Here is a 13,753-nt window from a genome sequence, read left to right as displayed (position 1 = left end):
CGCAGAAAAAAAACACACTACATACATAGATTTTAAACAGAAATCCCACAACACAATCAAAATCAAACTATTTTACAAAGGTGAAAAGTTAGACATTTTATTTCAACCAGGTGACTGACAGTGTGTAACTACAAAAAATGATAATATTCAGTGTAACTCAACAAGTATTACTACTGCATAATAATGAATGCTTTTACAGGGTGTCTGCAGGTCCTTAAACTGTCTTGGTTTCAGTTTTATAAATATTAAGCCTTGAAAGTCATTAGTCTCTGCTTTGAATTTGTGAGTTATTTTATCCAATTTCATTTATCCATCTTTTTATTTCTTTTGTCAACAAGATTAAAGCTATTCTGTGTGAAAGGCCACATTTCTGATGTTACAAATCTTGAAACCTCCCACTTTATACTTGCTTTTACCTGTTGCCAAAATGTAGATTAACCCATTGAAACCTGAGTAAATTGGCTTCACTTGTGAAATAGTGAAAATTTTAACAAAAGGAGCAATAACAAAAAAAAGAGAGAAATTTGGGTTAACTTTTTTTAAACTGTATTTAAAAAAAAAATCAAATTTAAGGAAATTGAATTTTGGTCATTTGATTGGCTGCAAGTGCATGGTATTTGCACTACTTAAGTACAATATCACCAATAAGGCAGGTTCTGCATTATAATGTCATGTTTATCTTTTTTATTCTAGTTTATCTTGACCGTGCATGACAATTTTGTTGCACTGAAATCTTGCAGCCAGAAGCATTATTCTTATCAATTAATTAGTTCATATGAAATGTACAGACATAGTTAGTAGAGTCAGCAGGGGCCCAAGAGCAAAACAATCTTTTGTCATTTTCCAAGAATAAGCTACATGAAAATGGATTTTTTTTTGCCCACCTCGCTGCCTGATTGATATGAACAATATTTATTGGAAAAATGTCCATCAAATTGAACAACTGGTCCTTTCACAAAGTGCTTTCAATACAACTGTGCCTCATGGCATGCACCCAGGGGAAGATAAATCTCATACCGCCAGTCTCATGATAAATTGTCATTAGAAGGAGATTTACACTACAGGTGTCTTTGTACAGCATCTCGTCATCATACAAACTGGTGAGAAATTGATGGTGCAGTATTATCCAAGCAAGTCACTTCATCTCATGCAGCAGCTTTCTGTCTGTTGTGTTTGGCAAACCACTCATCACTTTTATCTTCAGCCATAGCCTGGAAAGAAAAACAAGTTTAAAAGCAGAAAGAGTACAGAGAATATCAAACACATGTTGCACATTTAATGTCGAGAGCAAAATATTGGAGCAACACCAACCTTATCAAGCAGCTCATTTCCTTTGGGGTCCACCATGGACAGTTGCCTGAAAGCCTCATCTCCCACAAAGCAGATCTCATGACCATCCTAAAACAAACACCTCCAGTTAACATTTTTAACAGAGACTCATTTTACTTGATTATACTGGTAATACACTTACTGGGTCAGCCAAAATAACCACTTCTACTGTGGCTTTTCCAGGAGTGTCCAGGCTGACTAATGGAGTGAGGATTTTCTGATTTTCTTTTTTCATCAGGGCTTCAAGGTCAGGCAGCTGTGGAATGGAGTAAAACATTTATGATGAAAATGTTGCTAATGACAATTATTTTTCTCCATTTATTAACAAACACAATTATGTATCCATGAAATAATATTTTACTTGTTCCCGTGGGCATGAAAACGCTATTCTCCCAAACGCTGTTCCATGATCTACCGTCCCGCTGTTATCATGAAGCTCTAGTTTGCACTGCAAAAAGACAAAAAAATACAACGGTTAGATTAAAAGACATCACTGATGCATTAACATAGATGTCAACTGTTTCTTTGATTTTTGACTCACTTGAGTGTCTCCAAATCCCATCAGCACAGTTTTCTTTTCGTCGTTCTTTTCCATCACTTTCATTCCCAAGAGCGTAGTCCAGTAGTGGGTCGATCTTTGGAGGTCTGATACTCCGAGACAAACCTTCTGCACAGGGTCTGAGAAATTATCAAACGTCATAGGTTATCAATGACAGAGATACTAAAAGTATGGCACACTTTAACACCCGCAACGCCTGAACAGAGAGCTTCTGCTAAATGCTTTCCTCCTAATTATACTGCACTTATTTCTGTGTCTGCTGCTCAGTAGTACAGCATGAAGGATATACAGTCAAGATGCAATTTTACATGCATGTAAAAAAAGTGAATTGGGTGCTAAGAAAGGATAACAAAGGATTTGTATTTCATCTTCCATATGCCAATTCCAAGCTGTATTTTTGTGGGTTTTTTAATTTTCCTTGTTTTAATGGTTCACTTATAGCATGCACTGTATCAACATACTTTTTAGTCCTATCTTGTAGTAACCTCATTATTTTGTTTTTTTAGTGTTTATTGTTTTGTTTTGGAGTTGCATATTTTGATTCTGTATTTTTATTCTGTTATCTAAAGAGTTTCTGGTTAAATGAAGGTTAAATACATTTTAAAAAAAAACAGATTACAAACTATGCAAATTAGATAAAATAAAAAATAAAAACACCTTTCATTCAAAGATGCTGTATGTCCATGATTGATAGTTGCACAGAGTAACTGAAATAGTATATTTACTGAAAAAATACAGAAATATAGCCCAATATGCACAATAAGAAACTGCACAGACATGTTACACCTCATAAATGATACTGTATATATGTGATTATGAACAAACAGAAAACATATATACAACCTGAGGTCAGTGATGGAGGCAGATACAACAACAGTGCTATATAATGTTATACTGTCTAGCGCCCTTTTCCACACTGTGGGTGTCTGTTAACGAAGGAGCTGATGAAGCCCCTCTCACATCTCTCAGGGGTTTTTGTCCATGATTGACCAAACATGAAAATGCATATAAAAAAAGACCTTTGACACTCACCACTGGGAGGCTGCTCTTTGTCCACAAGGTAGAAAGAATATCCTCCTGGAGCCTGGGTCAGATACAGACCCTCTCCTACCTGAGTAAGAGGCCATCCCAAACGTTTAGCATTGTTTACAGCTTGGCTGGACTGCAGAGTGAGACCCTGAGGTGAAAACATGTGATAATACCCCTTTAAAAGACTGCAGTACTCTGTATAACACAGCATGGTGTTTCCAAATGAACTCTCACCCACCAAGAAGTCATTGCCAAGCTGATACTCTCCCACCCCATAATTGTATGTCAGTTCAGCAACAAAATGGTCATCTTCTGGGCCATAGCCAACCATCGTCTTGCTCCATTTTCCATCGTAGGGTCTGTGTGAAAACAGGAGGAGGGCAGCAGTCTGTTTTAAGATATTAGCAGCTCTGTAAAATTAAGTGTTATAATACTTTGTGAGTGCAAAGTTCAGTGATGGTGTCTCATATCTACCCGTTACACGTTGCCTTGCAACCTTCTTCAAATTCTTCATGGCGTAGAATCTAAAATTCACGAGAAAAGATTAGAAAATAAGCATTTATTATAAGAACACATTAGTTTAAACACTCGAGTTTTTGTCACGACAGAAGAGGAATTAGCGAGCTACGTAACGTTGTGCAACACAAAAGTTAATTAATGCCTTCTGGCCGTTAAATTATGCTCAGAAAAAGTACCTTCATGCCCAGGACATCTCGGTAAAACGTGGCAGTTTTGGCTCTGTCACCAACTTTGAAAACAAAATGCAGCGCTCGTCTCAAAGCCATGTTTCTTGACAGATAAAATGATGTCTGTGTCGCAGATCGACGTGCAGGAGATGATTACGCTTCCTCGATGATCGATTTTTCTGTCGTCTATTAGCTAAAAGAAAATACAAAAGAGCAAACAGCAAGAATTTATGTTTCCAAATAAATTATTCACAGTTATTATGTCATATTTTCTTTATTAATCAACATTATTAAATCATTAACAACAAAATGTACGCAAAAATAAAAAGTAGTAAAACTACATTCGCCACCCCTCGCTGTTCAGGATAATGGTTTCATCCAGTATGTCACAATCTCTCGCGAGGTTACAAATGAGCAATATCTTTGATTTAATTTTGTGTGGAAAATATTAGTATTGGTGTATATTAAAATGGAAGTGCTCTAACAGAATATTAGAAACACAGTAAGTTTTTACTGTCACTTTATCTAGATGTTTGGGACATTTGTGATAAACTGGATAAATAACAAGCTTAAGGAAGTAATATTTCAATATACTTCCATAAGCTTGTTATTTAAGCTTATGTTATTTATGTTATTTATTATTTATGTAAAGTATCAAGTTAAGCTTGTGTTGAAAACATTCAAGCAGGTAATTGATTACAAATGTGATTTTTGTGGGCTGAAAAAATAAAGTATTTGTCCCCCACCCATGTAATTACCATGTAATTACACCAAAATGTTTTGGATTGATGTTGCCTACTTTCTAAAACAGAAACTTTAGATACATTTTGAAATAAGTAGATCTGATATAACGTTATATTGGGGCCAAGATAAGACTCAAATAAAAAACAAAAAAACAAAAACAAACAGTATTTTATATAATGTTTTATTATTTTGGGGAAATGTTCATGTTCATAAGAAAAAAAAGGTCAAACAATAAACTAACTTTTCTGCACTTTCAGCAATATAGGACACTGTTAGCTAAGGGTCAAGAACAAAAAGGCTATTATAACATGTAAGTTATTACATGATTATAGTATGATGTAACCTGGCAATATGAAATGTGAAAAATTATTTTTGTTTATTTGCTTTTTAGTTTTTGTCTTAATTTTATTTATTTTCTGTTTTGTCCTGTCTATGTATCAGTGCCTTTTTGTAATAATCGTGCATTTAATAACGTTTTTTTTTTACTTAAATAGCAACAACTTTGAGCGTTAACTTAATTAATAAAATAAATATAAAGAAGAAGGAACCTCAAAAAGACTTTGATTGGTTTGGTAACTACACAGGGAGCAATTAATTTTACTAATGAATCAGATTAATTTTGACACATAAATGTAGTACTCCCTACACTACAGCTGGTGGCGCTATGCAGGTTAGCTTGGTGTTAGCATCTCGCGCTGTGAAACCAGGGAAGAAGAAACGAAACAAACATGGCAGCGTACATGAGGAGCGTGATTTGTCTTGTTTCCATTGAGCGAAACGTCTTTCTATCAAGGAGAAGCGGCGTTATTGTGGAGTCAAAACGGTATGTCCGCGGACTGAGGAGGACACCTGTCCGAGTGCTGTTTCCCGACAATGAGACGGATAAAGTCCTGAAGCCTCAGCCAGCGGGGCCAAACGTCAAGAAGAAGGAGGAGAAAGTCACAGCTTCAATAAAACATCCTGAAGAAAGAGACGCTGTTAAAGTGAAGAATGATGCGCAGTCAGTTACAAAACACGCTGTTACAAAGGATCAGATTGATGGAGTGCGCTTTGAGAGGGCTTTCCCCGGAGATAAGAGACTGGCGTAAGTGTCACTTCATGAAGGCAACAGTTAGCCTTTTGAAACCTGAGAAAAATTGGCTAAATTTATTTATTTAAAAAAAAAAAAAGAAGAAGTGAAGAAGGCACTAAGAAAAAAGTTACAAGAAAATTACCTACAAATTAGCAATAAATTAGGTGTTATAATAATAATAATAATAATAATAATATAAATTTCTATTACTTTTTTCTCTCCGTCTCTCTTTTAAAAACTACTTTCCAGGTCGTTTCATTTTCATGTTTTACCAATTTCTTGCTCATTGTCTTTTATCCATGTTTTTGAAATAAATAAATAAATGAATAATCAAACTGATCTGCTCAGGTTTTAAAAGGTTTAAATGCTTATGAAAAGCATCTGAATCCAGCACAACAAAACTGATGTCAGTCAGGTCCAGGTTTCAGAGGGTTAATGACATGATGGACTCAGAAAATAAATGGTGGGACAAATATTCAGATGTTTTTTTTCAGCAAAAGTAGCAATATTAAAGTGTAAAAATACTCTGCTACAAGTAAAAGCTCAAGTAAAAGTACAAAAATATTGTCATCTATGTAAAGTTCAAAAAGTAAAAGTAGTCATTATGCAGAACGGCCATCTCACAATCTTGTATTATATTACTGGACTGTTATTAGTGATGCATTAATGTTGCAGTTAGTAAAGGAGGAGTTCATTTAAATACTTTTAAGGATATCTGAAGCTTTAATAATACATTGGAAGTTATTATTATTATTTATGTTGTGTAGAAAGCTGTTGGGTAATGCTACTAAGTACATAAGTGCAGTTTTAGGTACTTATACTGCACCTGAGTATGTACATTATATACTATTTTATATTTGTACACCACTACACCTCAGAGTGTACTTTTTTTGCACATTTTTGACAATACAAGTGACTTTCCAGCATGATATATTTTGCATAACACACATGATCAGTCTACAAAATATAATGTATTTATAAATTATAATGTATTTTTTCAGATTAAAATACAGCAGTATGAACGGTAGATCAATTATCACAACTGCGACTAGTTACAGCAGTAAAATGATGGTTAAGATACATCAGTAATAACTATATAGTAATATAATATATAATATTGGATGGTTGAAGACTGTGAACTACCTAAAGATAACATCAAATGTCTGGTCAGATTTATAATTTTGTTTGCTCATTGTTTGATCAGACTGCTAGATTTAATTCAAAACTGTTGTCCATTTTAAACAATACACAACATTTACCATGTGAGAAGTTTGGCCTTTTTTTAAAAATTAAAAATAAAAGAAATTTTTTTTGTCGAAATGCTTATATTCCTCAAAGCAAGGTATTCAGAAAGCATATTTTTGATATGGGATTTGGTGCCAAAATACAGATAGCTTGTTGGCAATAGTACTGAAAAAAGCAGACGATAAATAAAAGCACCATGCTCGTCTAATCAGTACGTTAACTGGTTGCAACTGTAAGTAGATTTTGCTGATAGTCGTACTTCCATACTTTTTAATACAGGACTTAAACTGGAAGTTACATTGATTTAAGTAAATGTTTAAATTTGGATAGTATTTAGAAGTTTCAAACCATCTTTCTCAGTCGACAGTTTAATTTGCTGCCTTTTGCTCTAAACATAAAAGCTTTGTAAAAATGTTTTCAAAATAGTAATTCTAGTGATTCATACTCACACTGCCTGTTATCCTTCTCTGCCTCTCCATCTCCTCTCGCCTGTCCTTCAGGAGGGTAGTGAGTGTTGCTCGTTCCAGGACGTTCAGGGAGCATCAGAATAAAATCCTCCTGGAGGGCCGCCGTTTGATCTGTGATGCCCTGGATGCTGGAGCCAACCCACAGATGGTGTTCTTCAGCACGGTGGACCGGCTCCGAGAGCTGCCCTTAGAAAAACTGAAAAGGGCCACGCTCGTCAAAGTCAAATTCGAGGACATCAAGATTTGGTCCGACCTCGTGGCTCCACAAGGGGTGATCGGTGAGGGTCACGTTTTGTTTTGGTTCTCTATAAAGCTCAGGTGTTGTGAGATGTTGCTGACTTCGACCTCTTCTTCTGCAGCTATATTTTCTCGTCCGGACCCGTCACGATTAAGCTTCACAAATCGAGGTCATTCAGTGCCACTGTCCCTGATATGCGACAACATCCGAGACCCTGGCAACCTTGGGACGATGTTGCGATGTGCTGTTGCTGCTGGCTGCCATGATGTCCTGCTCACCAAGGGTATGCTTATCAATTACAGATGTGAACGAGTGAACTTCACCTTTTGAAAATGGCTTTGCGTCTTTGCTTGTGGTTTTCAAATGTTTGTTTTTCTTCACCAACAGGTTGTGTCGATGCTTGGGAGCCTAAAGTTCTGCGTGCAGCGATGGGCGCCCATTTCCGCCTTCCCATTCATTCCAGTTTGGGCTGGGAGGATGTGGAAAAACACCTTCCTGAGTCTGTGACTGTCCATGTGGCTGACAGCAGCTGCGGCGTTGACAGAAGTAAAGAAAAAGAGGATTCACAACTTAATGTGTCTCCCAAACTGTCCAAACCAGGAGACTACGGCTGGATCAGCACGAGGCCTAATCACAAAAACATGCGCTATGAGGAATATGATTCTGACTCTGACTCAGATTATGAAGATGAGGGACTTTCACTTCCCAGAGTGGACTCAAAGGTGTACCATGAGAGCTGGGCTCAGAGTCCCTCTGCTCTTGTGATCGGCGGAGAGACACATGGTTTGAGTGTAGACGCCGTCCAGCTGGCGGAGAAAACTGCCGGTCACAGGCTCTTTATTCCTGTCACCCCTGATGTGGACAGCTTGAATTCAGCCATGGCCGCCAGTGTCCTTTTGTTTGAGGGCAGGAAGCAACTGTTGAAACTAATGCAGACACCTGGAAGGAAAGAGAAAACTAAAGCTGAGCAGCAGTTATGATGTTAGCACTTAATATCATTATGTGACTTCTGGTGTATACTTATCCTTGTTAATAAAAACTGAACTCTATTATTTAAATTTCCATTCTCCATCCTGTTCTGCTAATAATAAAACATTGAAGATTTGTGAATAATTCATGTTCAGTGCCTCTGAGTTTTGTTTTTTTTCAGGGCTGCATCCAAAAAATATTTTCATTATCAGTTAATCTGCAGATTCTTTCGATTGTTTTCTCCATAGTGAAAAAATCTGCACACTCAAATCAGTGCAAAAACCATGTTTACTATACAAGATTTCAGTCAGAGACCTTCAAGGAGTAACAAGTGGAATCAGCAGTATAAGGAGCTGGGAGAACATCACTCGATTAGGCTTAATGCAGAACACTTGTGTCAGTTACTGAATCGGGGATTGTAGTCCTAGGGAGAGTGACTACAAAATGAACACAGTTTAACTACAGAGACAGTCACAAACCAAGCAAAGCAAAATGTACCATATTTACAATCGAATAAACAACAATAGAAATAGATGTCGTCAGGCTTCAGCCATTATTTAACATAGAACACATAAAATCTATTAAAATTATGTATTCATAGCAAAACACTTACATCAAAATCCTCATTCAGACTCAGGGGTTGCAGTGATCCTAAAGATTGGATCCAAAAAAGCCCTCTCTGGCATAACCTGTCCAAATCAACCCCTCTGTGGAGCGTAATCTGCTCTATGCCCTGGCATTTAAGGGAAGAGATGGTGCGTGGGTGCTCATTAAAGTGACAGGCTACAGGGTCATTCACAGCTTTGCGTCCTATGGAACTTTTTTGTTCCCTGATCTTTGTTTTAGGGTGCAGGTAGTCTTACCAACATAAATCAATTATCACATTTTAACGGCTAAATTATGTTTTTTGATAATTCCCCTCACAGGAAACGTTGGCTCTATCCTAGGATGTCTTAATTCATTGGTTTTCCAGGTGTTGTGGCACTGGGCACACTTACCACAAGGATAGAAATCTCAAGTACGGTTCACCATATGTTTCCTGTAGAAAAGTTTATCATTAAGCTGGTGGTGAGCCTCTCAGCTTTGTACCTACATGCACAGCTGAATCTTTTGACTTTAAAGCAGACCTATTTTTGATGATGTTTGTGTAAATGCTTTCCACATTCTCCTAGCTGCTGATACTGCTGATTGCACTTGTTACCTGTTATGCCTTAAAGAAGGTCTCTGACTGAAAGCTTGCATCGTAAACATGGTTTTTGCTCTGATTTGAGTGTGCAGATGTGCTTTTTTCACTGTACATAAACATTTAAGAAAAATGCCCCTAAATCTCCATAAATGTTGGTTAATGGGGTGTTTTTTTCTTCCGTTTTGGTTGTTGTACAACTGGTCTTAACTTTCTTTCTGTGTGACATAAAAAAAATTCTTAAATCTAACTTGCCTTACGCTGTAGGAACCTTGTAATAAATCTGGGGTCAGAAAACATTAAATGACCTTCCCCTGCACTCAAAAAAGTCAGACTGAGCAACCCTTTAACAAAAAAAAACACATTACCTATCCTCCTTATAATTTTCACACAGTTCCTAAAAGCTTTTAACAGATGCATACACTTGAAAGAAAGAGACTGTTGTCTATCCGTTTATGTCTGCAGCCATATTGTCTATGCAAATATGCAGAAGTCACTACACTTCCATCCCAACTGGAGTCTGGTTACTGTCTCCCATGTTAAATGCAAACGTTGCATTAAGCCCATGAGTCTGATTTAAATACTTCCAACAAAAGACCCGGTGAGTCATTGCATTGTGTGTGTTTTACATATCCAAGAGCTAACTTTATTGATAGAACTTATACGGAACAAAAATTTGTGCTTGCCAGTGAATTTTTAATGGGCGTGAGAAGTCATGACTGAAGAAACAGAATACAGGGATTTATACATTCAACACTTTTCAGATGCCATGTCTGTGCCTTCAGAAATAACCTGGACCTGTTCATTAGGGGACCTTCACAGAAAATCCTCATAATGACTTTGAGATGAGAACCACCATTAACAACTGGCAAGAGATGACTTTCACTCACGTCATAACACGCACAACAAGACACAGGGGTTTTTAAAACATCAGTCATTGGTCTGTTACATGAAAGTAATATGTGATCTTTACTGTATGTGCACCTGTTTGTTTTTTTCTTCTTCTTTAAATAGGGCCATAAAGGCTTACGGCTACATCCAACTGAGGGTTCAGCACGTTTGCACTACAAGAAATACAACTGTAAAAATGCATTTTATTCTTTCTCAGCATCATTCAGAAAGTAACAAGGATCTCGCAGACAAAAGAGAAAGCAAAGAATCAGCTGAATAAGTAGGTCCACTGGGTAATTCTCTGGTTTTCTCTAGAGTTCAGAAATGCTATTAAGTGAAAAAAACAAAACAAAAAAAAAACTTTCTTGCAGCCAAAAAAAAACTCCATATATATTACTGTAGGGACTATTGTCAATGCAAGGCACCACAGGAGAAAGAGAGGACTCCATGAAAAGAGAAACATGTCTAAAAAAATGTTAAAATGTCAGTAAAAAGTGAGACATCTCTCTAACAGTCTGACAGAGTCAGGGGGGAGGTGGGAGAGAGAGTGGGAGGCTGGGAAGGGTGGTCAGGGTTCGATGATGGAGTGAGTCCCATATAGTATGTCCCATTTATATTTGGACTTCCTCTTTAGATGGGCTCTGGTTTGAGCTTTTCAGCCAGGAAGTCGCTGACAAATTGCTCCACTACGGCCGGCGTGATCTCCTCCACGTCGCGAACATATTTGGCACGGGCCGACATGTCCAGGATGGTGAGCAGAGGTGCAGCTTCTGGGAGATTAGTGTAGTCCCGCAGGGAGTCACTCATGTCATCCTGTAGTAAAAGAGAAAAGAAACAGTTATTAGGTGTGATGATGATACAGTGGTAGATTTCTCACATGCATGGACGGATTACTGGGAACAGGCCCAAACCAGAACCTCTGCTTAAAGTGACTTATTTACATGTCTTGTTGGAAAGTCAAAAAGTTGGGTTTTTTTTGTAGCTCAGTAGCAGAGATGGATAATGACATAATGGGCCCCTGGATGTGTAAAAAGCCTTCTATATACTATAATATTTGATGACAGTTTCAGCTGTTCTTCTTCTATGAGTTAGCTGCCAGCTGCATCTAGCTGCTTTTTAATCTCCCAAGGGTGGGTCGCACATAATAATAGTAATACCTTTTATCTATAAAAGCTCTTTTAAAAGAACTCAAATACACTGTACAAAAGTAAAAAAGCAACATGAACATAATTACATAACACACAAATACACTGCAAACAAATTGACCGCATACTTAAAAAACAATATTTTTTTAATTACAAAGCCCCTTTCACAGCCACAGAAACACCTGCTAACATCTGGCTTTTCTGTGTAATGGGAAAGCTTACAATCTGCATTTACACCTGGGTCAAATGAGTCTGCAGTTGTCATGGATATTAATCAGCTCAGGCTCTGTTGGCAGTGATGGAAATACAACACCCCGATGAACGTGCTAATTTTAGCCCATTAACCAGCGATCTGCAATGATGTGCTGACATCAAATATTGTCCATCTCCGCCCAAGCTTCACTCAAACATTGTTGCAAATTATTCGAAGTCGAGTTTAAAAGAGAGACTGAATCGGTAAAGAGATAAAGAAAAGATTAAGTACTGTAACATTTTCAATTTCCTGCGCATCCATAATGTTGAACAAGTCACACCAGAAAAAGAAGCAGAAAAGCGTGTACACGGCTCTGCTCTACTGGCAACAGAAAAGTCTATAGCCTGTTTTTAGCAGGTTTTCCCATGTTTAAAAAAACAGTGTACTTATATTAATTCTTTTGAAAAAGGGGTATAACATGTTGTCACATGTCACACTCGCCCCAACATCAGTCCATTTCTCCTGACTGTCCCTTCACACAGACAATGATTGGACACTGTTAGTACTTCCACTGCCAGCTTAACGGTGAGACAACTCTGTCCCTGATTCCACAAGTGCATCTCTTATAAACAATAGCGAGGTAAAATAAAGGTGCCACATGCCTTGAACAGGCAGTCTAAAAGGTGCAAGTGACTTTACAAAGAGGATCTGGTATAAGGGCCTCCTGAGCCTGGGCCCGTTATAGATAATACACCCATGCTTACATTTTAATCTGCAATTACTTACTGCCTACAGTTAGCCTACCTCAAAATAAGTAAAGCAGCTCAAAAATGTTGGATTTCAAAATAGCTCTGCTCTGAAAATATAACTTGATCCGTAAGCTTCCATATAAGGTTCCATATAATGTGTTTTTTTCCCAAAGTGAGGGTTTGGACCTGCCAAGGGGTTGTAACATAAATCTGAGGGATTATTATTATTGCTTTATTATTAGAAAATGCTAATGATTAAAAGAAAAACTAAAAGGACTTTTTTTTTTAGTCTAAAAAGGGGTTAGGGCAGATGTGGGATCATTTCAGATGTGGGACCAAGTCATTGTTTCTCAATTTACGAGTAAGTCTCAAGTCTTTGCACTCATTTTAAGCCAAGAGGGGCGTCCAGTAGCTCACTTGGTAGAGTGGGCATCCCATGTACAGAGGCTGTGTACTCACCTCAGCGGCTGCAGCCACGGGTTCGACCCCAGCTTCGGCCCTTTGCTGCATGTCAACCCCCCTCTTTCTTGGTCTGTCCTATCAATTAAGGGTCATAAGCCCCCAAAAAATATCTTTGGAAAAAAAGTTTCAAGTCAAGACAAGCAAGCTCCTAGTCAAGTCCCAAGTAGAGACAGGCAAGTCCTGAATCAAGTCCTTGGCTGAGTTTCCAGTTCTAAACAACTCATAATGTGCTCTTAACTAATATAACACCTAACAAAAGAGTAATAATGTATTACATTTACAAAAATTTGAAAGCTTTTATACATTTGTATTTACTTGTTAAAATAACCTGTTAAAGCAGGTGCAACTGAACCTCATCCTATAAAGTGATGATGACTGTATGCTTTTGCTGTCCTATGTCTAAATGAAATAAAAAGACTAATGTTAGCGTTAACTGACTCATGAAATAAATTGATTTGTGTCGTTTTTTAATAACATTTTAATGTTTGGGCTTCAGACAAGGTTTTTTTTTTATTTTATTTTGTCAAGTTTAAAGTCATCACATTTGAGATCCAAGTCTGATATGATTTCCTTTCATGTGACTCCAGTCCGCATACTTAACTTGGCTTCCTTTCTGGCAAATTAATGGAACATTCGACTTCTTCGTGCCTCTTTAAATTATTCAAAATAACCAGTTTGAGAAGGAAGAATCTATGTCTGGATAAACTGGCTACAACACACTGACACATGCAAACTGACAAGGGGTCCCAAGGAGACATTGCTTTGGTTAAAAGGGTTGCAGGTCAAAAAAAA

General features: G+C 37.4%; 3 protein-coding genes across 3 annotated transcripts in view; 1 reads left to right on the top strand and 2 right to left on the bottom strand.

The window, feature by feature from the left end:
• Nucleotides 1–83: 83 nt before the first annotated feature.
• glod4 (glyoxalase domain containing 4) lies at nt 84–3,789 on the bottom strand. Its single transcript, XM_042486663.1, has 9 exons — nt 3,613–3,789; nt 3,392–3,441; nt 3,156–3,276; nt 2,921–3,065; nt 1,871–2,007; nt 1,691–1,777; nt 1,472–1,585; nt 1,312–1,398; nt 84–1,211 (listed from the first exon to the last, which is right to left on the bottom strand). Exons 1-9 carry the CDS (start codon nt 3,700–3,702, stop codon nt 1,146–1,148), a joined length of 897 nt encoding a protein of 298 aa, XP_042342597.1. The 5' UTR covers nt 3,703–3,789; the 3' UTR covers nt 84–1,145.
• A 1,249-nt stretch (nt 3,790–5,038) lies between these two features.
• mrm3a (mitochondrial rRNA methyltransferase 3a) lies at nt 5,039–8,433 on the top strand. Its single transcript, XM_042487166.1, has 4 exons — nt 5,039–5,431; nt 7,165–7,409; nt 7,491–7,652; nt 7,757–8,433. Exons 1-4 carry the CDS (start codon nt 5,076–5,078, stop codon nt 8,347–8,349), a joined length of 1,356 nt encoding a protein of 451 aa, XP_042343100.1. The 5' UTR covers nt 5,039–5,075; the 3' UTR covers nt 8,350–8,433.
• Nucleotides 8,434–10,135: 1,702 nt separating this feature from the next.
• Nucleotides 10,136–13,753, bottom strand: part of nxn (nucleoredoxin) — a 76,231-nt gene continuing 72,613 nt past the window's right edge. Inside the window, exon 8 of the mRNA XM_042486680.1 lies at nt 10,136–11,225. Coding sequence (XP_042342614.1) covers nt 11,043–11,225 — 183 coding nt within the window. The 3' untranslated portion in view covers nt 10,136–11,042. The remainder of the gene's footprint in view (nt 11,226–13,753) is intronic.

Source organism: Plectropomus leopardus, chromosome 5 (assembly GCF_008729295.1).
Source record: "Plectropomus leopardus isolate mb chromosome 5, YSFRI_Pleo_2.0, whole genome shotgun sequence".
NCBI classification, from domain to species: Eukaryota; Metazoa; Chordata; class Actinopteri; order Perciformes; family Serranidae; genus Plectropomus; species Plectropomus leopardus.
The sequence above is the reverse complement of the archived record's forward strand: the minus strand, read 5'-3'. Positions and strand labels throughout refer to the sequence as shown.